This window comes from Anguilla anguilla, chromosome 2 (genome assembly GCF_013347855.1).
Source record: "Anguilla anguilla isolate fAngAng1 chromosome 2, fAngAng1.pri, whole genome shotgun sequence".
Classification (NCBI taxonomy): Eukaryota; Metazoa; Chordata; class Actinopteri; order Anguilliformes; family Anguillidae; genus Anguilla; species Anguilla anguilla.
The window spans coordinates 2548936-2575399 of NC_049202.1; the positions used below are offsets into that span (position 1 = coordinate 2548936).

General features: G+C 44.8%; 1 protein-coding gene across 3 annotated transcripts in view; it reads left to right on the forward strand.

Annotated features, from left to right (window-relative positions):
* The window catches only part of neurl1aa (neuralized E3 ubiquitin protein ligase 1Aa), a 70721-nt gene that overhangs the window by 14000 nt on the left and 30257 nt on the right, over positions 1–26464 (forward strand). The window contains exons 1-3 of one of the 3 annotated variants that reach the window (XM_035406268.1): positions 12030–12477; positions 23056–23297; positions 24277–24598. In XM_035406268.1, coding sequence (XP_035262159.1) covers positions 12444–12477; positions 23056–23297; positions 24277–24598 — 598 coding nt within the window. In that variant the 5' untranslated portion in view covers positions 12030–12443. Of the gene's footprint in view, positions 1–12029; positions 12478–16250; positions 16278–23055; positions 23298–24276; positions 24599–26464 lie in introns of those variants that run through there. The other 2 variants (XM_035406269.1, XM_035406267.1) reach the window with 2 other exon arrangements.

A 26464-nucleotide genomic window follows, 5' to 3' on the forward strand; every position in this document is an offset into this window, starting at 1 on the left:
TTGATTCGAACGCAAATATTCAACAGCGCACCACACCGTTTATTTCAGACGCGCTGCTTATCGCAGTGACAGCCGATGCAAAGGCTCGCCACGCTTCGAAGACGCAATTAACGCTTAACTTCACACAGCCTCGCGGTGACTTTTGGTCGAAAGAGACAGAATTTGTACGGTGTTAATAGCTGTCTCTAAGTCAAGCTAAAATACTGATTAAAAATACACGTCATCACTTTGCCGAGCTGAAGGATACTGAACACGGGCGTGAATCAAGACGTCGACAGAGACAGAGACGAGGACGCTGGGAAAACTCGATGGAAGCTAAGCGTGGCAGTTAATCATTTTCGTGCGGCCTGCCAGCTCGAGAACGGCGCCAATGCATCAGGGGGGCACTGCCAGGCACGGACACCCACCACCTGAACGCGTTTTAAAGTTTATCTGAGGTGAAGACAGCCCCTTAACACACATCACTGTCGTCAATTTAAGCTGCAGTGCAGTTTGTCAGCTAATGGACACGTGTTCATTTTACTGTTAAACCCTTCGCACAAACAAGTTAATTCACCCCTAACCGGGGCTGCCATGCAACACACATGCAATATAATATAATAATATATGTAATATATCCACAGGGATGAACATAAAACATGAAACATCTGCTCATTTTTCCTGCATTCCAGTTGTGGGGGGGGAAAAAAACAAACAACATTTATTGATTTACTCTCATCACACCAGCAAGGTCACTGAAGGAGAAACAGGGCTTGCTGAAGATTTAAGATTTTCCTTCGGTTTGCTTTTTACAAAAACGCATCCAGTTACAACTTGGATTTCCAGCTGCAATTTATACCCGACTGGAAACGTTTGCTCGCCTAATTGTGTCGTTGTGGCGTGGAGCCGTAGGTCTGCAGCGGAGAGAGGGCCGCATTTGCCACAAAAACAGAAACACAGAAGACCTCATAATATATTCAGCGGTGCCTGCCTGGGAGATGGATTTGTTTTGCTTGCCAGTACACAGGAATGCAGCGGTTGCCTGATGCATGGATGATCGGTCGGTTATCCCCCCTGGGCGGGGGAGTTCCCAGGCCCCATTAAACAGCACGATACTATGGGTCCTGGCAACAGCAGAAGACAATAAACGGACCTGGTTGGTTGGTAAATAAATAAGCCTTCATTTATGACTGGGTTTTCTCGGTCTTGCTGAATGTTTTCGTTTAACGTCTATAATGAAGGTCCTTTGTTGTTGGAAACTATGTGCTCCCTGTTGCTCTGCCCACAAGGAGGTTTATATTGTTGTAAAACTTATACTTGAGGCTGCGTATGTATAGCTGCTTCATAATAAGCACCTGACTGACGTTAAAGAAAGAAAATAATAGTGGTACATTTTTGATACAGGAGGGACTGCGCTGATCAATAATTCCACCAACCATTAGTAACACAAAGAAAATATCATGTCCACTAATAAATCATGACTAGGCGATTGAACACTGTACAGCTAGGCATCCAATCACATTAATAACAAGAAGAAGAGAAAGCCTATTTCTTTGGAACCTCAGCTGAAAAAAGACATGCAAACCCTCAAATCTTTCAAAATGACAGAAGTGCAAGCAGACTTTATTTGGGCACACCTACATCTTCTCAGATAGTCTAAGTCTAAGTTCACCCAGCAGTATACTCTAAGCCCCCCCCCCCCCCCCCCACATTGTGTCCCAAGCCCCGCCCCCACATCCATCCCTTTAGAGAACCTCAGTGACTCGGCGTGGGAGGGATAAGAGGCTCGAGCTGTCACAGTAACAGACACCCCGGGCGCTTTATTCCACACAGGGAACAGGAGAACTGCTGAGAGCCGGCCAGGGAGCATCCAACCGTTACAGAGGAACAGCGACACGACGCAAAAAAAACATACACCAAAATAATAATAAAATGTATGGAACAAGCGCTGATTTGAACAACACACCGTGTTGTGCTACTGCCACGGCTTCATCAGAACCGACTCCGACCCTGTCAGAGCACAGCGTGTGCTTTCCCGCAGAGCCTAATCCCCGTCAGGGCAGGACAAGAACAGTCCCCTAGTTGAAACGCATTAGACGGTAACGTTCTAATACCAGAGCCGCATGTGTGCATAATGTGCTGGAACACTGTGTTTTCACATGTATAAGTAGACAACCGTTATTTCCCTTTGTTTAAAGATGAAAAAAAATGAAGCTATTTGTTAGCTGCTTGTCAGAGCTGAGGTACAAGTGAATTAGAGAACTCCTTGTGGCTCATGCTTTGGACTACCCACACAAAGACTGCTAGCAGAAACGCTAGGCGCTAACACTCCCTGACTCTCTCCACTGGCCATGCTACGCGCTACATGCTACGACAGTTCCGCTAACACTCCCTCACTCTCACCACTGGCCATGCTACACGCTACATGCTACGACAGTTCCGCTAACACTCCCTCACTCTCACCACTGGCCATGCTACGTGCTACGCGCTACATGCTACGACAACTCCACTAGCACTCCCTGACTCTCACCAGTGGCCGTGCTACGCATTATGCACTGCATGCTAGGCGCTACACGCTATGTGCTAGGTGCTACGACAGCTCCAGTGATGGGATAATCTGGGCTGTAGGTCTCGAGCCCATGTGAGAGGAGGATTACGTATTTATTCAGGGGAACGCTGTCCTGAGCTGCCATCTGTCGCCCAGGGGTCCTGCCCACCGGCATTCTAGAGACAACCTCGACGAGGGGCGTCCTGATCAAATGCCCGCCTAAAAAAAAAACGACGCACCTGGAACCCGGGATCTTTTGGGAACGAGGAGGGTACAGGATGTGCACTGAAAAATTGAGGGATGGGGGAGGGGGGGGGAGTTGAGTTTGCATGCTAGCTAGCTCCTCCCATCCGCTTTGCCGACTTCCCATCCCATTTTCTCAGGGGTCTTGATTGCACCTCCGACGGCTCGCTTCCCGCTGTCCCGCGAGTGATCTACCCCCGGGCGACGATCTGCACCCCGGGGTGCGCGGTAGCGTTCTTTAAGACATCCGGCTGTCAGGCTCCCAGATTACACGCGCGGCGTTTCTGACAGGACATGCCCCGAGTTCTGCAGAAGGACGGTTCTTAGCGGGGCAGGTGTGCGGCTCCACGGCGCTGCCTCCGGTGTGTGCGGCAGGGCCGCCGTATCGGGTTTCCACCCCGGTGACTAACGGCACGGTGATGGACACGTTTCTCGTTTACGTTCGTATTCGGCGCACAGCTGAGCCGATGGGGCCGTGTGCAAAGCGAAAGGGGGAAATGGCGCTAGCGGTGGTGTGAACGGGACATGTGGTCCCCCAGTATGTTCCTCTCCCCTGTTAAAACACTCACGGCCCGGCTCCCCCCACCCCCTCACCGTCCTGTTCCTGTGAATTTTTGCATGGGTCCCATCTGCTCCCTCCCCTCAGGCACAGACCTCCCGGAGTGCTTTTTCTTTGGGGGGGGGGGGGGGGCAGAGCTGACGCTTTTCGGATGTGAATCTATGCAAGTAAATGCGTGAAAGGGAGTCGTTCCATTCGGCAAGCTTCTCGTCTGCCGAGCGAATGGACTGGACTGATGAAGCAGCTTCTCGAGGCACAGTCGAAGCGATTTGATCTCGAAAAGCTGAGACTCGTTCATGACTCGCTGATTTAAATAGCACCGCTGCGTACGTACAAAGCCATCAATGAGAAAAAGTCCGTCTTAACAATTGCATTAGTCCTGTAACGAGACTTTAAATCGTTTCTTTTTTCCCTTTCTTTCAGGTAGAAATTAAGAGCTTGTTTTAAGTTGCTGTTTGCTTGGCAAGTGAAATTTGCTTACCCCCTTTGGCAAATCTTCAAGTGAGTCAAACTGTCTAACCTCATTGCCAATACTTTTGTCTCATTTCAAGAAAAGGCAACAGAAATACGATTTTAAGTCTAAATATAAGTATGAATGTGAAATGCTTGGGATTAATTTATTTTTTGGCTGTTGCAGCGATGTAGCTTTTAAATTAAACCTTTGTTAATGGAATTGCGCTCTTGTAGGAAACTAAATCCAGCGTGTGCTTCAGCGATACGCGTCGGGACGCGTCGGCGTGTCTGATATTTCAGCGTGAGAATAAGTATGAGAGGTCAGAGGGCGGATTCCCCACCCCCCCACCCCCCTTCCCCCTCAGGACACCAGATTAAATAGCAGCGCAAAACGCATTTGCGTGCAGGCAGAACACATGCAAAATGAACCTTCTGCAAACGGGGGAACTTCAAAAAAGGACTGAAGGGTGACTCACTAAAAAAAAACCCACTAAACCGACACAGCTACGGATGAAGAGAAACAGCCAGTTCACACACGCAGTGGTGTCAGTTCATAACCACAGCGAGCACGGGTTGCTCAAGTGTACCAGGCCGAGGGAGGGGACAGGAGCTTCCCGTTGCATTTCTCACTTATTGACCAATGAAAACGGGGGGGGGGGGGGGGGGGGGTCCAAAACCGAACAGAGTGCTCCTAACTCCAAACCACCAGGCAAAACAGCCTAATTCTTAGATGTGACAAACGAACGCGTTTCCGGCACAGTCTTGGTGGCGGACTGCTCTGCACACACGGCTATCTTCTGTCTCAAGCTGTGGCACATCACGGTAGTCCAGGAGATTAACGAGCAGCGCTCTCGCAGTGAGGAGATCTCGTCGACTGTCTTGCCGCATAGTTTGGCCAGAGGAAACTATTTGCATTTAGCCATCTTCTCCTCCTCCTTCTCCTCCTTCTCTCTCTCTCTCTCTCTCTCGCTCTCTCGTTCTTTCTTTCTCTCTCTCTCTCGTTCTTTCTCTCTCTCTCTCTCGGATCATGTGATGTTCTTACGCTCGTTTTGTGTGTAATATTTTGCACACGGCAACTAAGACGAGGTTCCAAAGCCCGGCGCTGAGGAGATGTTTTGTTCGCCACGGGGCAGCGCGCGGCTCGTCCAAACAAAGCCGTCCGCGGGAACTCTCTCAAACGCACTCCTCGCCAGCTGGTGCCATTTTCTATTTCACAAATAATCACGGAGGAGAAGCTGGTGGCGGCGCTGCCAAATTCGGGAGCCCTAATGATTGTGTGGGCCTGGCTTACATTTTCAAAAAAAAATTCAGTTTTTTGTCCTGTATTTTATTGGTTTCCTTTCCTCACATTCAGACTTTTTCGAATTTTCATAGAAAAAGGATAATTCTGGGAAAAGACTAATGTGACAGTAACAGCTATTCATTCCATCCAATATGGACGTAATCATCTCATCCACTTCTGTTTATTTCCTTAAATGGTAATGTTTAGCGTTCAGTATCAGGTTCTCTGTGATGATTCAGCAGTCAGAGAGCGTACGGCACATGCACCGTGAAGACATGTAACTGCATTTTGATTCCATCTACACAAAAACAAGTAACCATGATTTTGTATAAACAGAAATGCCTATGCCATGATTGCATGTGCAAAACAGACAATGCCCGTATTGTTTACATTATGTAATCCATCCAGCATAATAATCAATATCATTTTCTTTTTTTTTTTTTAAGAAAAGCTTTGGCAGGGATCACAGCTTTTGTAATGAGACCCTGTTACGCAATGAGATGAGCATCGGGACTGAAGCTGTTCCCTCGCTGACTAAGCCCAGCCGTTTGGCCCAGGAGAGACGCCCATCACGCCCCCTATGGGGGGGGGGGGGTACAGGGAGACAAAGCAGATGAGCGGCTGGAGGTGAGGGGGGGGCAGCGGGACAAACAGGCGTTTGCCTCTCGAACCCGCTGCCCCCTTCCAGGAATACCCCAAAAGAGCTGCGTTGGGAAAGGCTTTCATTAAATATAACTTTACCAGGAATAAGGCTGCCTCCCCCAGGGCAACCTTCAGCGGGATGGTCTGAGGGAAACTCGTGAGTTTTATCTGTGGTCCGCACTTTTTGGTAATTTGTATTTGTCCAAATACTGTAGCTTATTCTTCTGCCTAGTTGGCTTTGCAGAGGTTAGGTCTGAATAGTGTTCACTATGTGAACTAAACTGTGTTCTTGGCTAGAAATAGCTGTGCAAAATAAGTATTGTATCTTACTGAACCTGTGTTTAGTAGTTGTCTATGTCTACGTCGCTTTGGATAAAAGCACCTGCCAAATAAATGTAATGTAATGTCCGCCATTTTCAGCTGCTGGAGGGACACATAAAACTGTACCCACAGCTGTAAAAAAATCTGCCCACAGCTGAACTACTGGGATACACAGAGGGGAATTAAGGACTCACGGGGTATAAGAAAACCACAGAGGCCTGTTTTCTTGATATGCGTTCTCATCCGCTTCACAAATCTGAAATTCCTAAATCCCTTTGTATAACAGCAGATTTTTATGGGGGTTTTTTGTTTTTGTTTATTTATTTTTTTTTTTTTTGAGCATACAGGCGTAAATTTACTTTTTCGTCCCGACAGATCATCTCGTTGTCTTGGAAACCTCCTATCGCTATCTGAGGCTGAATTGTGCCTTTCAGTAAACGGCGGCTGCAGGAAAACCGGACAGCCTTTGCTTTATTCTCCTTCGGGTTTCTTACGACCAGCGGAGCTGTTTGTCCTGAGATTAATATAACACACTCTAAAAGTGATACAGATTCCCCCCCACCAGCTGGATCTGCTGGTGCTGACACATGCTCAGCTTTAGGTCATATTTATCAATATGGCCCAAAATATCACACACAAGACTTTGTGTCACACTCCTGTCAACACTGAACATTCCGGAGTGGCAGTGTAACACAGCCTATGGGTTTAGGAGTCAGGTGGTACAGGCTATAACCAATAACCAGTGTGCTCTCAGTACAGAGCAAGTACCATCAATAAGGGTCTTAAACAAAACCGTTTCAGTAATTTTCCACCTTCAGAAATGCAGGGCATGTCAAAGTTGCCCTAAACAAAGGTACGTGCTAAAACAAACATAAATATAATGCACAACTACAATACTGACCTCTTACCTGAAACCAGTTTTTTTTATTTTTTTATATTCATGTCAATATAATATATAGCTGGTTTCAGCAGGTGTTTTTTTCCAATGCAACCCTGACTCAGAGCTGATCCACTGAAGTTAATGATTCACTAGAGCTGTGCTAGCATTCACCGTGAGCTGCATGCTCTACTTTTGGGTCTGGGGTCTTGGTACGGACCAAGAACAAGGCTGCTGTGTGTGTGTGTAAGTGGCTCTGTGTACATGTTTGTATGAGTATAAGTGTGTCTGTGCTTGTATGAGTTTGTGTGTGTGTGTGTGCACATGTGCTAGCTCACACCTGTGTTTGAGTGTGTGGGTGTGTGTGTGTGTAAGTGGCTTTGTGTACATGTTTGTATGAGTATAAGTATGTCTGTGTGTGTGTGTGTGTGTGTGTGTGTGTGTGCACGTGTGCTAGCTCGCACCTGTGTTTGAGTGCGTACTGTGTTTTGGGGAGGGGGGGGGTTTGGCTTATCATTGTAACTCTTCCCACATCCCTCTCAGACTGACTCAGTGCTCTCAATGGTTCTTTGTGAAGACTGTTTGCTCTCTGTGCTTTGATAGCATTTGCCATGGCATGTAATTGCCGTATGGCCTTTGGCATGAGGCAAACAATGGTGTACATGCATTGAACTACATCACGTGCAGTGATGCATTTCATCACAAAAAGAAACCTTTTTTTGATCTCATAATGGCTGGCATTGGACAGGTGAATACATGCGCGTGCTTTCTTAATTTCCTGTTCCTCATTGGTAAAATAAATAGTAATTTCACAACGTCGGTAATACACTGCATTATTTAGCGTATGTACATAAAGCGTAATTGTGTCCTTCCTCTTGCTTTTGCATTTTCTTTTCTTTATTTTATTTATTTTTTTTAACATGCCACCCATTTATCCATTTATGCACTTTACTGCAGTAGCTCAGGCTCAAGTAGCTTGCTCGGGGGCACAATAGCCGTACCCCACCTGGGAAAACAAACACGCATCCGCTGAGCTCTGCTCAGACCCACTAACTCATTACAGATCATGAGAAAACCACAGACGCCGTTCTAGAAGCTAACATTTAGCAACTCGAGCTAGCATTAGAAGTTAACATTAGCAACTTAAGCTAGCATTAGAAGCTAACATTAGCAGCTCGAGCTAGCATTGAAAGCTAACATTAGCAACTCCACCTTCAGAGGCGGAAACCAATGCGTGCCTGTTGTCAGTTTCAACAGCAGAGAAATTCACTGATACATTTCAGAACTCAGCAGTATGCAATATTAAATATTTCTGAAACAAATATGTTCCATGCAACAGATAAATGCAGACTCAAATGCATTCCAATGCTTGTGTAACCCAACATATTACTAGCGAGCAAATTTAAACATCCAGTTTACAATAGCTTCATACTGTGTGAAAAGCAGCAAGTATTATTTGAACTGTAATGCCACAGTTCCAAGAAAGACATTCGTTTATTACTTGTATTTAAATGGATTTACACTGCTGTGCTTTTCTCTGTTAAAAGCATAGAGACAAAGGGTAAAGTTTTATTATGCTGAAACAAAGGAAAATAAGCAGCACTTTACCATTCAGGAAAAACGAGACAAAACTTTGTGTCAGCAAAGCGGCGTTAACATATTATAATATATATTTCCCCCTGATTAAATGTGCATGTGTGCATCGTTGCGCTGAAACAAAGAGCAAAGTAGCAATTACACAGAAATTACGTGGTTACCAGAGCTGCAAAGGATTAGCGGGTAACTAATTGACTACAATTAACCTGTAGGCCTACAGTAAACCATTCCAACACAGAGTAAGATATTATTATTATTATTATTATTATTATTATTATTATTATTATTATAGTGTCACAGACTGGAAAGCAAATCCTATGCTAAAAATCTCAATATAACAATAAAAGACGAAAGAAGAATGACTGATGGTAATAATTTCTCTATTGCAAATAATTACTGTGCCATGACTTCCTTTAGATTACCAGCTGTTGTTGCCCATAAACCTGTCCCTGGTGCATTTATCTGCATGTATTATGTAGTAGAATTAATGGGGTTTCTCTGTCATGTAACCCCTCGTTGTGTTTTGGTCATGAATGAGAGGCTATTTGAGACTTGGCCATAAATACACATATGATCCTCAACCATACAAACAAGACACTTTTTTATAATGACACTTAACAATTACAACGGTAAATAATATTAGCCCAACATCACCCTCCTTTCATAACAAAGTGATAGTCCCTACACCTTATACTGTATACATTGTGTGTAATATTCTAGCTACCTCCATCTTATAGGTTTGCCTCTGGCCTCCAGTACCTGTACACACTGTACCTGTTCTACCAGCTCCTCGGTGGCACACTGTTTTGCATGTGTATGAGCGATCTAATTTGTATATCTGATCTGTTTTACATAACTGCGATCTCTCTGTACATTTGCCACAGCCCATCCATTGTGAAGGTATTATTTTTATTGCGCAAAACACATTTCTCAAATATGAAGTACAAAGCGTCCTGAATCTGTAACTGAATTTATCCTTTCTCTGCCCGTTCCTGACTGCCGCTCGGACCCCAAAGGGTGTTCGGTTTTGTTCCTGCATAAAAACAGCGCCTGTCGCTTTTTTTTCCGGCAGTTTTTCATTAAAAGCAGATAACCTGCGGCTTACAGCAGGCCTGTGGGCTTCAGGTGTTCTCACCTTACAGAACGGTCTGGAGAAGGGCTGCTGGGAGAGATCTCTGTGAGCCTGCAGGCGAGGGGGTGGTGGGGTGAGGGGGGGCGACGCGGGGTACGGCTTGGCTCGCTTCCCCCGCCCCAGGGCACCCCCGTTTGTAGCCTCCGGCCTGTAGCGTACCTGCGCGGGTGGCGATATCGCTGAGAGAAGGCGTGTCAAACGGACGCACACAACCGGTTCACCAGACAATCCAGCATCAACAGAAGCACTGCACTGCATTGCAAACGCACAGGGAAATCCCCAAAAAGAATTTCACATTCAGGGGTTGATTTAAGGGAGGCAAAAGCAAACCTTAGACCGATGTCTATGGCCCATTGTGTGATATTTAGAGATGAGCTTTTTTGTTGTTGTTTTTTTTTTTTTTTGGGCGGGTGGTCAGTCACCTCTTCCTCCCATTTGAAATAATATGTGCCCTCATATCTGCAATACACTCACCAATAAGACAGTGCTGTTTGCCACCAGTCACCACTGCACACACCAACATATTTCCATTTTTAAATATTGTAACAGAATTCCACATAGTTTTTTTTTTTTTACAAATAAAATTGTATCCAAAAAAAAAAAAAAAACTTTTTAAAAGATACTCTCATCAATACTGTCATTTCAGTGTGCTCTCAGATTATCATATTAGCGCCATTTTAGTTGCTTGGTTACAGTACTGTTCATTTCACACCTGCCTGTGACTTTGTGTTTAGCGTACCCATACGCGCTACGCTGCCACGTCATTTCATAAATATCATGTTTATGGGGGCCATCCCACGGCATGTCCCGTGGAGGCATTGGCCCTCTCTGCAGTCGGGAACTAAATCCTGAATTTACCAGTGCTGACTGAAACTCGGGAGTGGAAACTGGCATTGGCCTGTGCAAAAGGGAACCTTGTCTGTTAAAACTGGGTGTGTGCAGCCTGCTAGCAGCACCAGCTATGAACAGTGCGCGTACGACTCACGCACAGTAACGGCAAAGAGCTCACCTGTTCAACCGACGTGAGAGAAGAAGAGGCCAGGTGCTGCGCGGACACGCCCCGCAGGACACACAAAGCTTGTCTTCGTCTCGTCTGGAATTGACACAGATCCCAAATAAGACCGGGCATTTTAAAGAATGCCCGGCAGTTAGTCAGTTTGTCGGCTTATTCAATACGTTTTTTTGTTTGTTTTAAATTTAAAAAAAGAAAAAAAGCATCACATTTATTATTAAACCTTAGTGACATTAAACTCACACACTGTAAACACGCTATACAATTCCAAATAAAAATGTTGTTTAATTTGAAATGCAACTTTTTGTTAAAATGCTGAAGCTGGTCGGAGACACAAGCTGAACAATGAACTCTGTGAAAGGATTCAACCTAGAAGGCAGTAAAAAAAGAAACAATCACTAATTACACTAAAAATGTGCCGTGCTAATGCAACTCTAACATCGTCCATATGAGTCGAATTGGGACCATATGCACTCTATAAGCGTGGATTTAACACCGAGCATTGCGTATCAAAGGTGTGGAAAGGCTGCCAGATCATCTTGGAAAGACGATGACAAGCAAAGTCGGGGCCTTTGGCTCCTGAGAGTCCCTGCTGTTGTCTGCCAGACGCACAGATGGAGAGTTCGGAACATGAAGTAGGGGAGCGGGGTGTGCCAAAGTGCATAGGCTAAGGAATGCGGCCGCCAGCTTCAAGTGGTGCTAAATCTAACCGTTGACTAGTTCCACCAAATAACACTGAAGGCCTGCCTCGGTTGGGTTTGGCTCTGTAACGATTTGGAATGGCCCTCGTGTTTCTCGAGTAGCTTACATTACGTTTAGCTGAAACTCTTCCATGAAGAGTGCGAAGGTAAATTCAGATCTAGGCTAGCAATTGGCATACACCACGACACCGGAATAAATATAGGAGCCCGTTCACGCTGCATATTGGCTTATGCATATTCAAGAAACTGTATTGTGTTGCCTTTAATTGGATTTTCTAGTGTCCATCATAAGCAACACAGAAATCACAAATTGCTGAACAATAGGCTTATTGTTTACAGTGCCCTTTACATAAATATAAGTCTGTTTATTATACAAACATTCATGCTGTCATGTTTTGTTTTTGCTTTCAGAGTAGGCTAAAATTAAGTAAGTTATTAATAAAGAGCCTAAATACTCGGACAAGAGAAATAAATGATCAATTTACTGTAACAACTATTAAACAGTTTATATACAAATCAGTTAAAGGCCTACTATCAATTGCTAAAGTAAAATCACATCAATCCAGGCCTAATGTTTGTGTCCATGTGGTTACTACGTCCATGCACGCAGGCACACTGGTGACGGCGTCAATGCAAGGCATGCAGGTCCTCATTTGTTAGCATAACAAACCAACTGAATATCGTAAAACGAACGGAAATACACTAGGACAAGCTGGTCTTGTGCGAATAAGCCACATACGTGGTAGTAGTGTTGAAACTGAACTGGTCTCCACTTGAAACTGTTGTATTATTATTTTACCGTTGGGCAGTGCGCGCAGGAGCGGCATCGCTCGCGTTACTAGGAGGCTTGCTTTGACTCCACCTAGTTTTATGTTAATTCAAATGTGCTCTTGAGGCTTGTGCCTGAAAGCGTACAGTGAATGGGGGAGTGAACGACTCCTGCTCGGCTCTGTGGGACACTGTTTATATCTCCGCGGTCAGGAAGACAGGGACCCGTGGATGTACGAAATGTTGTCGGTGTGGAACTGTGCTTCGTAAGGAAGTCGTTTACCAAAAAAAAAAAACAGCACTGAAGAAGAAGTCGCTTTCAATCGAGCCATGGGAGGCCAAATAACCCGAAATAGCTTGTACGGTGAGGAAAACCGATAGGGATCTTTGCAGGGGGAAAGTACCTATGTGTCCGTTTGCAATGTTGTTGTAGTCGGGGGTTCTGTGGTCACGATATCAGTCGCTAATAATCACACAGTGCATTGTGAGGTTATGAGGTGGAGATTCACCGTAACTTTCAACGTTTAGCTCTTAACTAGGTGTATCCATCAAATAATATGTAGTTGTATTTTTAATATTTGTAATAAGGTTAGATAGCGTCAGCAAGTATTTCTACACGCATCGCTAGCTACAGTACAGTGTCCATAAATGTACATGAATATAGACTACTTCATTAACGTTACATTAGATTCAGACTGCCTGTGCATTAACTAGAACAAGCACAAACAGAAAAAACACAATTTGAGTTTTTATTTTAATATTAGCATTTCCCTATGCAATTAGCTTGTCCCAATTGTTTTTGTTTAAACCAACGATCTGACCACAGAAATGCTTACAGTAGACTACTACGCCTTGCTACTATGACAACTGAAGTTGATCACTAGGTATATTAGCTGAAGTTATGCATTTTTCCCCCTGAAATAACCTTATGTTCCCTTTGTAATCATATATATGGTATCTAAGCTTTACAGGCAGTCTTTTAATTGGCAGTGCACAGCTGGTGCAACCCAGGGGATTTCAAATCCATAAATCAATTCCTATTTATCACACCCTTTAAAACCGCAGTTTTCGTTTCCCCAAATTACATTTGTTTTCATTTGCTGATGCAGCCTACCTATCCAGACCACAGCTCAAAAATTACTTTAGACTTAATCTTTCCATCTTTATCCATCTACCTTAGCTTTGGAATTAGCCAGAAGGTGCTGTACTGGCAGTCTTACCATGATTTTACAAGCTATACTGTGGGATATGGCAATAAGTTGTTGGCTACAAATCAAGTTTTAGTTTTCCAACTCTTAGGCATAATTGGTACTGTATCAGTTGTCAAGGTTCACCATCTTGTTCTTTCTGAATTTTGTCAACAGTTGTAAATAAGCTGATTATATTTTTTATGAAAGAGTGATGAATCTTACCAGAACAGGCTTATTCTTGTCATACTGACACTTGCAAAAGCCTGTATTTAAAAGGGTTGTTGGTGTTAAGCACTTGTGTTTTAAAATCAATTTAATTGGCACCATAGAGTAGGTTTAAAAGGAAAAAGACAGGAAACTATAGTAAAACATGCATTTTATGATTGCAGTGTATAACTGCTCTCAACTGGCATGAAGCATAAAAATTTTGGTGATAAAGCACTCCAGCACATGCACTAAACTGCTGCACTATTTGACGTGAATTCAAAAGCACAGTGCAAATTAAGGCAGCTCCTAATGTAGCCTGCCGTTAGCTTGCTTGGGCATTTTATGATGCAGACTTCATCTTAAGGACACACCGCCTGGCAATCCTCTGTCCTGCAGGATTTCTGCATGACACGCTAAGTCCTCTGTTACTGAATGCCTTGGACACAAGGCTAGTCATTTATCCAATTACACAATTAAGGATAGTCAAAATAAAAGGCAACACAATCTACTGCCTCACATCAAAAAGCCCGCCACGTCCTTGGGACCTTTAAAGACCCTACTGTAATTAGCCTATTTTTACTCATAACAACGTTGTTGTGCTTCTGTGTCCTGTGTCACGGTGCAGTGGATGCACTAGCGTCACGGCAACCTGATATGTAGAGCTGACCTGTCACTTCAGTGTCCTACGGACTAACAGTGCAGGTATTGACACTTTATAAGCACACAGAGATTTCGCTGAATTGTTAGCACTTAGCAGTAATTGAGTTTTTTTTTTTTTTTTGCTTGAATGTGGGAGGAATCACTTGCGGAGTCCGTCCGTTGGCATGGATGTTTTTGTAGCTTAGCGGTGTTAGCGTGCCAAGGTCATGGAACACATCCAAGATGGGCTGTGAGTAAAACAGAAGCCCCCGGCCTCTAAATATAAGTTGATTAAAATGAGAAGCGCCATGCCATTGCTACATAGCCTGCTTGCCATTTACAGATGACATTGAATTTAGCCCTTGTGGGTCCCCGGGCATGCAGATGATAGTTATTGATCGGTATCTCTTGGGTGGCTTTCTCATTATAGACCGGGCATAAATTGGCTCGTAACAATTTCTAACGTTGCCAACTCAAGTAAAACATATTGTATGTACGTACACGAGCTTATGAACAAAATTACTATTTTTTTACACAGATTTATTGGTATAAGAATGTAGAATCATCGAAAATGTAGAGAGCACTTTGATTATTTAGATGGGTCTGTGAGACACAAAGTCTAACATTAAAGTAAAGTAAGTTTAGCTGATACAGCAATGGTAGTAAATGTGTGTTTTAGGGGTCAACTGGTATTAGTGCACTAATTGCTCAAATGTCATGTGGTTTTAATCCAATCAGTAGAACCTGTTGTAATGATACAGCTTCTCGGTGGAAACCATGCTTTCTACAATTCACCAGTGACTGATCTCCACCGTTCAATAGTGTTTGGTTGTGGCTCTGTACTACTAAAACTCCAGGTCCAGGCAGTTTCACAGTCAGGTCCTTCTTTGCATTCAGGTCCCAAAAGGCACTGTTTGGAAACAGGGAAGGAAGGACTTCCCTCATTTCCATCGCAAACAAGACGGAGAACAATGTAAATGCGTGACATCACGCGGCCGTTTGCGTTTAGTTCCCTAATTTGTCTCTCAACACAGACGTGGCCTGACAGCGTTTCGTGCGTCGAGGGTTTTTTTTTCCCCCCAGAGGGTGTGTGAGTCCCGGACTCATCCTGGACCCTGGGGAACCCGAGGCGTGTGTCAGGTGCTGATTGGTACGCTCGCTGACACAGGGAGGGGAGCTCAGGTAGCCCAAAAAAAAAAAACGGTCCTGCGTCCTCCGGGTCATCTCTGAGGACGACGCCGGCCTCGTGCGCCGAATTCACGTGGAGAACTGGCGTTCCTGAACGTGCGCACCTCAAGCTGTGCTCTTTCTCGTTTTTAATATACTTTCTTAAAATATCCGCATATGCAAGGAGTCTTAAGCCGGGTTTCCCCTGGGCCATCTGAGCTGTGTGTTTCTGATTCTAATGTGACCAGTATGAATTTTGCATTTCAGCCAATCAGCTCACCCCTGCTGTTTTAGACACAGGAGCCTGGTTGCCAGTATAGCTAGCTGTTTTTGGATCCGCCCACACCAGCCTTCAGTACGTGAAGTGTGCTCGCTGGTCAGGTTGCTCACTACCGATTTTAAGCTTTTTTCAGACTGGTTCATAACGGAGGAAAAACAAACATGGTAACTTGCTTTGGTTAGAAAGCATGTGTGGTGAATTAAGCTATGTTGTTGTTGTAGTTGTTTATAGATCTGACCTTCAGCAAGCAGGCTAAATCTTTTTTTTTTTTCTTTCTAATGCGAAATATCAATAACATGTGAGGAAGACCATCCTACCTGGCTGGGAGAAAGCATTATTAAAGGCATATTTTACAGAACGAGCACACTTTGCTTATGCTTGGCTTCTCGCAGTGTGTTGCCTGCCTACTTTTGCATCTGGGGTCTATAATGTACCATCAACCCAGATACATTTCAGTGTGTCCGGCTCATCCCAGGTGTACTGTAGCCTACCTACAGGGCTCCACATAGGCAGGTAGTGGGAACTCCCTTTCGCCCGATTAATATTTTTAGAAACTCGAAGATGTACAGTAAATAAACAGGGGAATATTTTTTAAATAGAATGCATATGGTAGGCTAATATTCCGGTTATGTATCGTCTCTCTAGGATATGACGCGAGTGCCCCGCCCAGGATGTGAACAGGTAAACCCCGGGTCACGGGGGTGTGTTCCCCTGTCCCGTACACCTCATCCTCTTACATTTGATATTTTCCCACTGGTGACTCAGACCTGGCGTGTCCTGCTCTTTCCAAACTGTGGAGGATCCAGGGGTTATGGGATCTCACGGTAAAAAAAAGCAAAGGCCTTCGTAAGGGAGTTAAAGTTCCGTGACCTGTTTTGAACCGCTCTCGCTGTGAGGATTCACATGATTTATTTGTCTATTCACAAGTGTTTTTTTGGTTGTTTTTTTTTCTCACACAGATCAGTTGGATTTTCTCTTTTCTTTTTTTCTTTATTTCTTTTTTTTGTCAAAGTATGTCTCCGGGCGCAGCTAGCCAGATTAAAGCCTCGGTGCAGAGCTGAGTCGCTGACCTTTCAGTTTCCATGATAAAAAGTCATTTGGCAGCAGGACGATCACCATTAAACCCGAGTTGGTGCGCCCTCAGATCCTAATACAAAGACTTTTTTTAAGGGCAGCGAACAAAATCGCTTTAGAGGTTAGCATGCTCTCCATTGCTGAAGCTACACTGTGCTAATAAAATGGCTGTTGTATGAACCGGTGTTCACTCGCCTTGCTTTGAACAGACAATGAGAGGGAGGCGTGGCCTTCTTAGTGGTTCAGAAGGGCAAAGGTCATTTGACGGATGAATCCGTGTGACTAAGAATTCGGTGGTTTTAATTAGACAGGCAGCCGCACACGGACCATTAATATGATAAATTTAAGCATGGCAGCACGCGACGCCTGGCGCAATTCACATATTAAACCTTAATTAGTTAAGCTGACAGGATCTGTTCAGGGCTAACAAAAATGTCTTCTAAAATGGTTACAATCCCTCAAAGTCAGGTGAAAGTGAAAGTGCGACACTGCATATTAACTGCGGTTTAACTGTATTTGGTTGACAGGTAGCAATGCTGGACTGAGCCAGAAGCACAGTGCTGTATATATTCCTTCAGGGCTCACGCTAGGTAGAAACAGCGTTTTACCGTCCAGTGCTTCTGTAGAGAAGCCGGCTCCACACTCGATGATTGACGCTCGCATAATAACAGTAATGCCACCAATCAGATATTCACCTGCAAAGATGAAACATACGTGGAACAGAAATAGCAAGTCGTGATCACCACAAAAAAGAGTTGGGCTGCCAACAATTCAATTTACACAGGTCTTTGAACAAATATTTAAATACTTCCAACAACCGGTATGTTTACATTTCTTTCAAGCCCCTGGGTGTCTTTGTCCCCATACTACAGTACGAACTGAACGGGCCTTTTTTTAAACGTGCATTCGGTATGTGTAAGCAATCTGCTGGACCGTGCGGTTTCACACAAACAGGTGTCACGGCAGCAGAATTCTTTTTACAAAGCCGCCGAGCGAACTGCAAGACCCTGCCGACAGTTTAAAAAAAAAAAAAAAACGGCGTCAAATTCATTTCTGAGGTTGTTAAGAAAAATATCTGATTTCACGTTATGTCACAAGCTCTTAGAACCATATGGGAATGTTTACCCAAAATTCACCGGCCTTGACCTTTCAGTTGCACTGGGAGGCATTTGATTGCACACACACACATGCGCACACATGGTCACACGCACGCACACACATGTACACACACACACATGCGCACACATGGACACACGCATCCACACGCGCGGTCACACGCACTCGCACACAAACACACGCACACACATGCACGCACACACATGTACACACACACACACTCTCGCACACACACACACACACACTCGCGCACACACACACACACGCACGCACACACATGTACACACACACACACTCTCGCACGCACACACACACACACGATGGCATTCTAATGATGATGTAACCTGGTCACTAGTGTCGGCTGTCAGACCTGTTTGTTACTTGAGCCTTTACAAAACCCCTGACACCTACAGGTCAGCGGAACCATAACAGTGAGCTCACACCCCTGATTTAGACGTGAAGCATAATAAGCCTGCAAATACATATCTGAATTCTTAATAAATTTATACTGAGACTAATTAAACGCTTTGTGCTATTCATTAACTAAAGTGTGTTCTGTGTGAAAGACTGCAAAAAATGTGTTCTGTGCGCCCTTGGGGTTTTCCCTTGTGTTTACAGTACAGGTATGTTGATTTGTAATAGATTATTACCATGAGACAAATGACATTGACATTATGTTTCTTGCCTCAGTGCATCTCAGTAATACAGGCTGGCTCTTTGATGACTACTGTCATTAATAAGATAAATGATATCAATTTTCTACCACATAGTCCTTGAAAGAATACGTGCTGTACCATGTAGACATTGTTAACTTAATGGAAAAGACAATTATGGAAGCTCCGAGATGTGCTTGTCAGTATGATGAAACATATCTATTAACGATGCGATTATGAAAGAATGAAAGAATTCCAGAGGACATTAAAAGTAGTTGTGGAGTTTGATTATACCAAAATGTTCCTATGCAGGATAAGGTCATCATATACAGAAGAGCAGCACAGAAAAACATCTGTAACAAAATCATCCGTCTCATTTGGAGGAAATTATTGTGATGTAGTCCTAGAAGGACATTGTTATGCATTTCTAAGAATGTCTTTTCATGAATTTCCTGGAGTTGAGAATGGCTGGAATATTTGCGGGCTAGAAGGTCGAAGAATTGCGGTGAGGGCAGTGGCCTAGACTAGAAAGGTTCAAGTCCTGGATGACACCATTGATCGCGGTACTTGGACCACAATCTATAAATAGCCAGGTGTATAAACGGATGGTATTTCACATAGCCTTGGACAACGAGCAGTTAAATGGAGCACGTCCTGTTAGAGAAGGTTGTACCTATTCTTTCCAACCTGTTGTTGTTGTTGCACGGGCTCTGGCATTATCGCCGTGCCAACCCCACACCTGCGCAGGTGCCCTTGCGGCTGAGCTCTGACACTCCTTCGGTGGTACACCCGGGCGACTGCTTCGACAGTGTTTTCCACACTGCAGCCCGTATAGCATGCTACGGGAGGGCTAGCGCTAACTGGAAGAGAGGCTCTCCACCCGCTGATGACAGCCAGTAACCTGAGCTCGCCGTGCGCTAACGGGATGTAGCCAATCAGGAGCCGCCGCTGGGGTGTCCTGGTCATAGTCTAATGACGTAGGTCAGGCTTCAGGTAGCCCAATTAAGCCTATAGTACACAGCCTGATGCCTGTTACCTTCTAACACCTATTTGAACTGAGTCACTCTGGAGCCCTATTAGAAGTGTCTTTTAGAATCCGCTCCTTTAAAATGTCACTATAACAGCTTGGATGGAAAGGTTGAATCTTTAGCGACGTTTGAACATAGTCTTGAACAGAGTGTGTCAGTATTCAACCAGGCTAGATGTTTTGACAGAGAGTGATTAATGCAGAAGGACAGTGTGAGAAATCGTACGGTCATGCAGAGAGCATATTAAATCATATTAGGCATGATTGTCAATATCGGATGCAGATTATTATTATTACTATTTTTTTCAAACTGTGACTTGTTTCAGCCATTAATGCAGCGCAGAGATTTTCGTGTCCTAAGATGGATGCTTAGTGAAAGGTCAGCTTGGGCTCATGAAATGGGGGCTTCCTTCCTCTGATAAATTATTGGAAGGAAATGCTGTATTTCAAAAACTCACAAATCTCATTTCTGGTATGGATTAAGTCTGGGTGTAGTTTTTTCCTCCGTTAGATGTCAGTTTCACCTCAGAGGGGAATATGCGATAACATTTAAATTGAATTAGGCATCGCCATCTTCATATTATCCGGGTCCAGCTGAAGAAGGAAACGTTTTCTTGTGATAATAAACTGTCGTGGTTTAGAACGTGTTGTGGGTCGAGTCGGGTTCACACATTTTTAACCGAGTTCCAAAAGGCCACGTCAGCCGCTCGTCAGTCGTCTTTTGGGGGAAAACGTAGCCCATCGTGATGTAAAACACACACACACACACACACACACACACACACACACACGCCGTGCGTTCGCTTGGCTCTGAGCTGGGGCTGTCGCCTCGGACAGAGATCGGCTCACGGAGGTCAGAGAGGAAACGGGCTTCGTGTCTTTGACCTATGACAGCGCGTAAATTAGCCGCGCTAATCCTCCCCTAGCCCTGAGCAGGAGGAGCTAGCCTCTCGCACACACGAGCACTCTCAAAGGCTCTGTGTGATTTCCCGTCAGCCTGAGGGGCTGTAACTGTGTGGACAGACGCACAGGCCGCGGCCCCCTTTGATGAGGATTCTTACGTAACTGTTTTGGCTTTTGTTGGCATTTAAGGGAATGGAGGTGGTTTCCGCGGCAACGGCACTTTTGAAATCACACTCTGTACTGAGTGACAAGATATGAATGAAGACCTTTAAGTAGCTGTAGACAAAGACTACCACCCCCCCGCCCCCCTCCCCCCCCATACTTGTACCCCTACACCAGAGTATTTCATAGTACAGGTTTCCTGTGTACTAAATTGCAACATGTTTATCTGGCTCCCATTGTGTGATCTGACCATTATTTTGCTAGGGAAAAAATCATGTTTTGACAATATACTGTTGCATTTGCTTAATGTGTTTATTTCAGTGGGTGATGTAGCCTAGTTATTATTATAAATTACATTTTCGTATAAGATATCTCTGACCCAATAAAAATATGTTCAAGAATTATCAGTCCCAATAAAAGTGCATATTTCAACCCAAGTAAATAAATAATAATAATCTCCCATGTTTTGGTGTTTGGTTCCTGTATTGCTATTACAAAAAGGCAGTCAGTGTCTCTACAAAGGCTTCTTTAGTATAGAATAAATGATAAATTTAAAAACACCACCAGCCGTGAAGACAAATCAGTTTCTGGCAGAAATGCCAAAAAAATGTACCCTCTTACTCATCACATCACTGAGTTTGCCTACAGTTTTTCGAAAAACAAAAAAAAAGTTTGAATACCAGTCAAATCAAGCAGGGCTGCTTGCTAGCGTTCGTGGCAGTTGCAGTGGATAAAGGCTCGTTTTCAAAGACACCTGCTGAAGCACATAAAGGCAGTCATTCACATGGCATCTCACAATGCATTAAACATGAACCCTCGTCCAGACTTTACACATTTATAATATAATTCCAAGTGATCCTCAACCCTGGCTAGAACGCTTTGTAGTTCCTGTGTCCCTGAATGGATGTTAGTCAGATTGTGTATTTTCTTTTCCAGTGTGTTCGCATTGACTTTCTTAAAGCTGCAGTAGGAAACTTTCTCAAGGAGCGCAACGTTGTGAAAACGTTTTGAAAATCCTAACGCCCGTTGCTCCTGCCCAAAGACAAAGAGACGCACTTTGATTGGTTCACGTTGTAAACCGCTTTGTTTTGAAAACAAGAATTCGGCCTGACTCCTTGGTTTTGGAACGCAGAATTTCAGGGTGCTGGTGCTGGATTTCTCTCACAACATCTCTTTTTGTGATTACTACCAATTAAGCACGACCGTTTCCCAGATATCTTTCACAAAATTTTTTTACCTGCTTCAGCTTTAATGCTCCCTGAAATTATTGGACAGAATTATAAATATTTTATTATTTCAAAATAAATAAATGTTTTGGAACTACAAAATCTGCTTTATACAGTGATTTGGTTAAATTTTACATCGAAAGTGGATGTTGCCCCAATTCCCGTAATTTTAACTGATTTAAATAAGGATTTCAGTATATGAAAAGCGTACCATTATATAAGTTGTGAAATATAATGTAAATAAGCAGGTTTTGGACGAGAGGTAAATTAGCTGGAGTGTTATTTATTTTTTTACTTCTCCCCCGTTTTAAGCTTCTGGCCTCCAGGGAGAGCTGTGGCTTATTTATGACAGCGTGATGACACTTTAGTTGTGACACTCTATTATGAAGAACGCCAAATCTTGCATAATTTAACATTGCCAAATCAACAGATTAGACTGACATAATAACACCCTCCTTTGTTAACTGGGAATGTTCTGTGTGGACAGCTGTAAGGCAGCGACCATTTTGTTGGTCTTTACTGTAAGTGATCAAGTATTCATGCAGGGGAAAACAACAAAAATGGCAAGTTCTTTTGAGGCACGTTCCCCTGAGTTGCAGACAGGCTGCCGTAGATCCTGTTATGTCATCGTCGTTCAGCCGAAGGCGCTGAAGTGTGAGCTAATCGTGCCCTGGAAGCACTAGAAGTTCAAGGAAGTTCAATGTTTTTGTACACGCGTTATGAAACGTTATTGACATATAGATTTTGATCGGCACGTCGAGGCTGGAACACGTTCTGCCGTGACCTTCGACCTGAAGGGTGACTTGTTTTGTGTATTTTTCGGGCCTGAGGGTACGGTTTTTTTGGGCTGTCGTCTCTGGCTCTCTCCCCGTGTCACTGATGGACCCAGATACCGCAGAGCAGTTACTAAAATGGCCGCCTGGTGTGCTTTGCCTGAGCAGCTGCCTGATTGGAGAAGCTGGAAGCTCCATCAGAGAAACCCCACGGCCTTCGCAAATGTTAAATCTGATGATGATGTCGAATGGGATATTTTAAGGAAGCGCCGTCAGCATATCGCGGCTTTACAGTATACACCAGGGACCTGTTTCACAAAGCAGGATTACCGAGTTAGCTGGATAACAGCATTTAGTAAAACCCAGAACCCTCCCAAAATTTGGAACGTGGACTGAAGTAAAAAGAGCTGTTCTGGGTTTTACTCCTCCTGCTTTGTGGACCCACCCCCCCCCCCCCCCCCCCTGCCCCGCCCCCCTCCAGGCCAGACGGAACTGTGCTTAACGTCCCCGTCCCTTTCTCTCCAGATTCCCTGGGGGGCCCGTTCCCCGCCACCTCTCACCGGTGTCACCACAAGCCCAAGCGATGCCTGCCCGTCCAGCAGTGCGCGGGGTTCCCCTCCAGCCCCCTCCTGTTTCACCCCAACGCCAAGGGGTCCCAGATCGTCATGGACCTGTCCCAGAAGTCCGTCAAGCGGCAGTCCAGCTTCTGCAACGCCATCACCTTCAGCAACCGGCCCGTCGCGCTGTACGAGCAGGTCAGGCTCAAGGTACGTCCGCGCCGCCGCCGCCGCTATCCGCTAACGAGATAACGAGTCTGTTACTTCCCTTCTGGGCTCCACAACTTCCTGTTTTGGGTAAAGAAGCTTATCCCCGTTTCCACTTCACGACTTAGTCCGACCGTATTTAAACACGCAGGTGGGACAAGCGTTCTATTGATAAGGTACAACGGCCTTATATAAGTAAGTAAGTAGTGAGAAGAACCGAAAATATACCTGTACCAGCCTATGCTATTGCTATTTTATACAGCTAATAGCATTTAATACAATTAATAGCCTATACTGTTACATACAGTTAAGGCAATTCATGTATTTAATGTGTTTGGGAGAAGCTTTGCAACTAACAAAAAAGCTTTCCACAAGTCCAAATCTGTTTTCAGACTAGGGTTGTTTAGCAAAAATCATCTGAACTCATAAGATCAAGTTGTGTGCACATCCATTGAATGTCTCCGTTTTAATTGTACCTACAAATACATACTATCAGCATATGGGCAAACCTGTGGTTGTTATTCAAAGTTAAGGTGAATGATGAGAGGGCTGTATCCACCCTTGAGGGGCAAAACTTTAATTATATCTCTCATAAATTTGGTACCAAATACAATAAATACTGCCTTTAAAACAACAGCCTTTGAAAAATAATTGAATCAATAAAAAATGAAAGCATAATGCGTTTGTAAATGCCACATTGGAGTAGTTTCCGTAGTAGCTAGTTTTCCGTGCGCTGTAGGTGGCATATGTCCCAGTTAGCTAATGTAACTAGGTAACTAGCAAACGCATTTGTGAACAATGCACAATGAACGTGCCGTTTAGGCTCTGGTTATCTACAGACAACATTCCTATGAAAGATGTATTTTAGGCCATTTGAGGGAGCGTTTGAGTCCATGATGCACGGCATTATGAACGTTTACTGGGGGATGCGCATGTTGCTGGGGTGTGTGGTGCGGGACACAAACCCTCCACTGTCCCACAGATCACCAAGAAGCAGTGCTGCTGGAGTGGAGCCCTCCGTCTGGGCTTCACGGCCAAGGACCCGTCCCGCATCACCCCTGACAGCCTCCCCAAATACGCCTGCCCCGACCTGGTGTCCCAGGCCGGCTTCTGGGCCAAGGCCCTGCCCGAGGAGTTCGCCAACGAGGGGAACGTCATCGCCTTCTGGGTGGACAAGAAGGGGCGGGTGTTCTACCGCATCAACGACTCCAGCCCCATGCTGTTCTTCAGCGGCGTGCGCACCATCGAGCCCCTGTGGGCCCTCATCGACGTGTACGGCCTGACCCGGGCCGTCCAGCTCCTCGGTGAGTCACCAGGGCGCTCAGCGCCGGGGGAGAGAGAGAGGAGGGGGTCTCCTGATTAATAAATATCTGCACCCCCTCCCATCCCCCACGCCCCATTCCATTCCAGCACTGCCCCTCCCTCCCCCCCCACTCCCAGGTTTCACTTCAGCCCTGTACGCACGGCTCGTAGTTCACCGGCGTCTGTCCGCAGGTACGCTTCGCCATGTTCTCTCTCAAAATGGAGTTCGTGCGAGCCTTTCGGCGAGCTTGTGTCCTTTTTCTCGAAATGTAATCTTTGGTCACGGGACGTGGGAAACTACGTAGAAACTGCTCCTGGTAATGCGGGACCTCAGAATTTCGCCCGCGTTTAAATCTGACGCGTTGCCGTGGAAACGGATGAAGAGATAAGAACCGATGCTTGGAAACACAAAGTTTCCACCTTCTAGGGGTTAACAGGAGTGTACGTGAGGTCTGAAAACGAGACTAACCAGTGTGATGGGTTTCTCCACAAACAATGGAACCATAGGGGAAAAAAAGGAACTCGTTTGTAAACGAATCGCAGTTCCTACAGCCTTGCCGGTGCAGTCTATGCCTTGTTTATTGTAAGTACTGTCACCAGGTTATATTAACCCTTTGACGACTGATGCATTGACTGCTGGCGCATATCACGGTATAAAATATGGAGTTCAGTAACTGTACATGTAAAGATGCAGAGCTTGCTGCAAAGTCTTACTCTAAGTAACAAGTTGGTAGACACTATCCTCTCAAAACATAACAGTCAGTCCTTTCCAATTGTGCAGGAGCTGTCACAGGTTGACCATATTTATGCCATAGAGTGACTAGAAGATGTATCTGGGCATACGTATATCACGGATACACAGAATACAGCGACCGCGTGCATTGCTGTATATAAAAGTATCGGTTGTTTTTGAGTATGAGCGTACGTCAGTGTTCATAATACGTTTTTTTTTTTTTTTCCTCCAAGCGTTCTTCAGCCGTTGAAAGAACCCTCGTTATTTTTAAAGAAGCATCCCTCTACTCTCCAGGGAGCTCATGCAGTCATCCCTCTGGGTTATAAATAGAGCGGGGTTCACGTGCTCTACAGATAGCACAGTTTAACCTAATTTTAAGCTCTGCCAATTTGACGCCGGCCCGGTACCCCCCATCTCAGGGCGGGACGTTTTTGTTTTTTTTCGGGCACAAGAGCAAGGGGGTTATCAGGAGCCCCGAGCGCCTGTCCAGCAGCGATCCACTCAAGTGCTCTCTCTCTCTCCTTCGCCGTGATCTCACACACGGTGAGGCTCATGTTCCTTACCGGGGGGGGGGGGGGATGTTATAAAATGGCCAGAGTGAAAAAAAAAAAAAAAGAAGACACTTTGTCCGCTCAGATTAATCCGTGCCAGAGAGCGAGACGGTCCATCGCAAAACCCCCAATCGCTGTCACTTTGGCCGGTGACCTACCGCCAGCGTTGGGCTCAGGCAAAATACAAGGGCTAACACATTTCTGCAGAGGTCCTCGACCCCGTAGAAAAATGAAATGGTGCTCGTAGCGCAGCTCAGAGAGCTCTCTGAGCCTCAAGGACTCTCAATTCCAGCCTTTAACTAGCTTTTCAGAAGCCTGAGGTCTCGAGCCAGGGGTATCTCATTTTATTTTGATTTAATTGTTTATTTACTCTATTGCAGCATTACTCTATAGGCTGCGGCAGTACTCAAACGGCCATTAAATAGCATAGCCTAAGATTATGACTTTCCCTTTTTTTTCTTTCTTTCTTTCAAAATTTTTCAGATCATTTGCTTTGTTAAAGTGATGTAGCAAGCCAATTCTTTTTTGGGTCAAAAAGTTTTTTCTCGTTAACGGTTTTTGGATTTTTGGGGAAGCAGAACTCT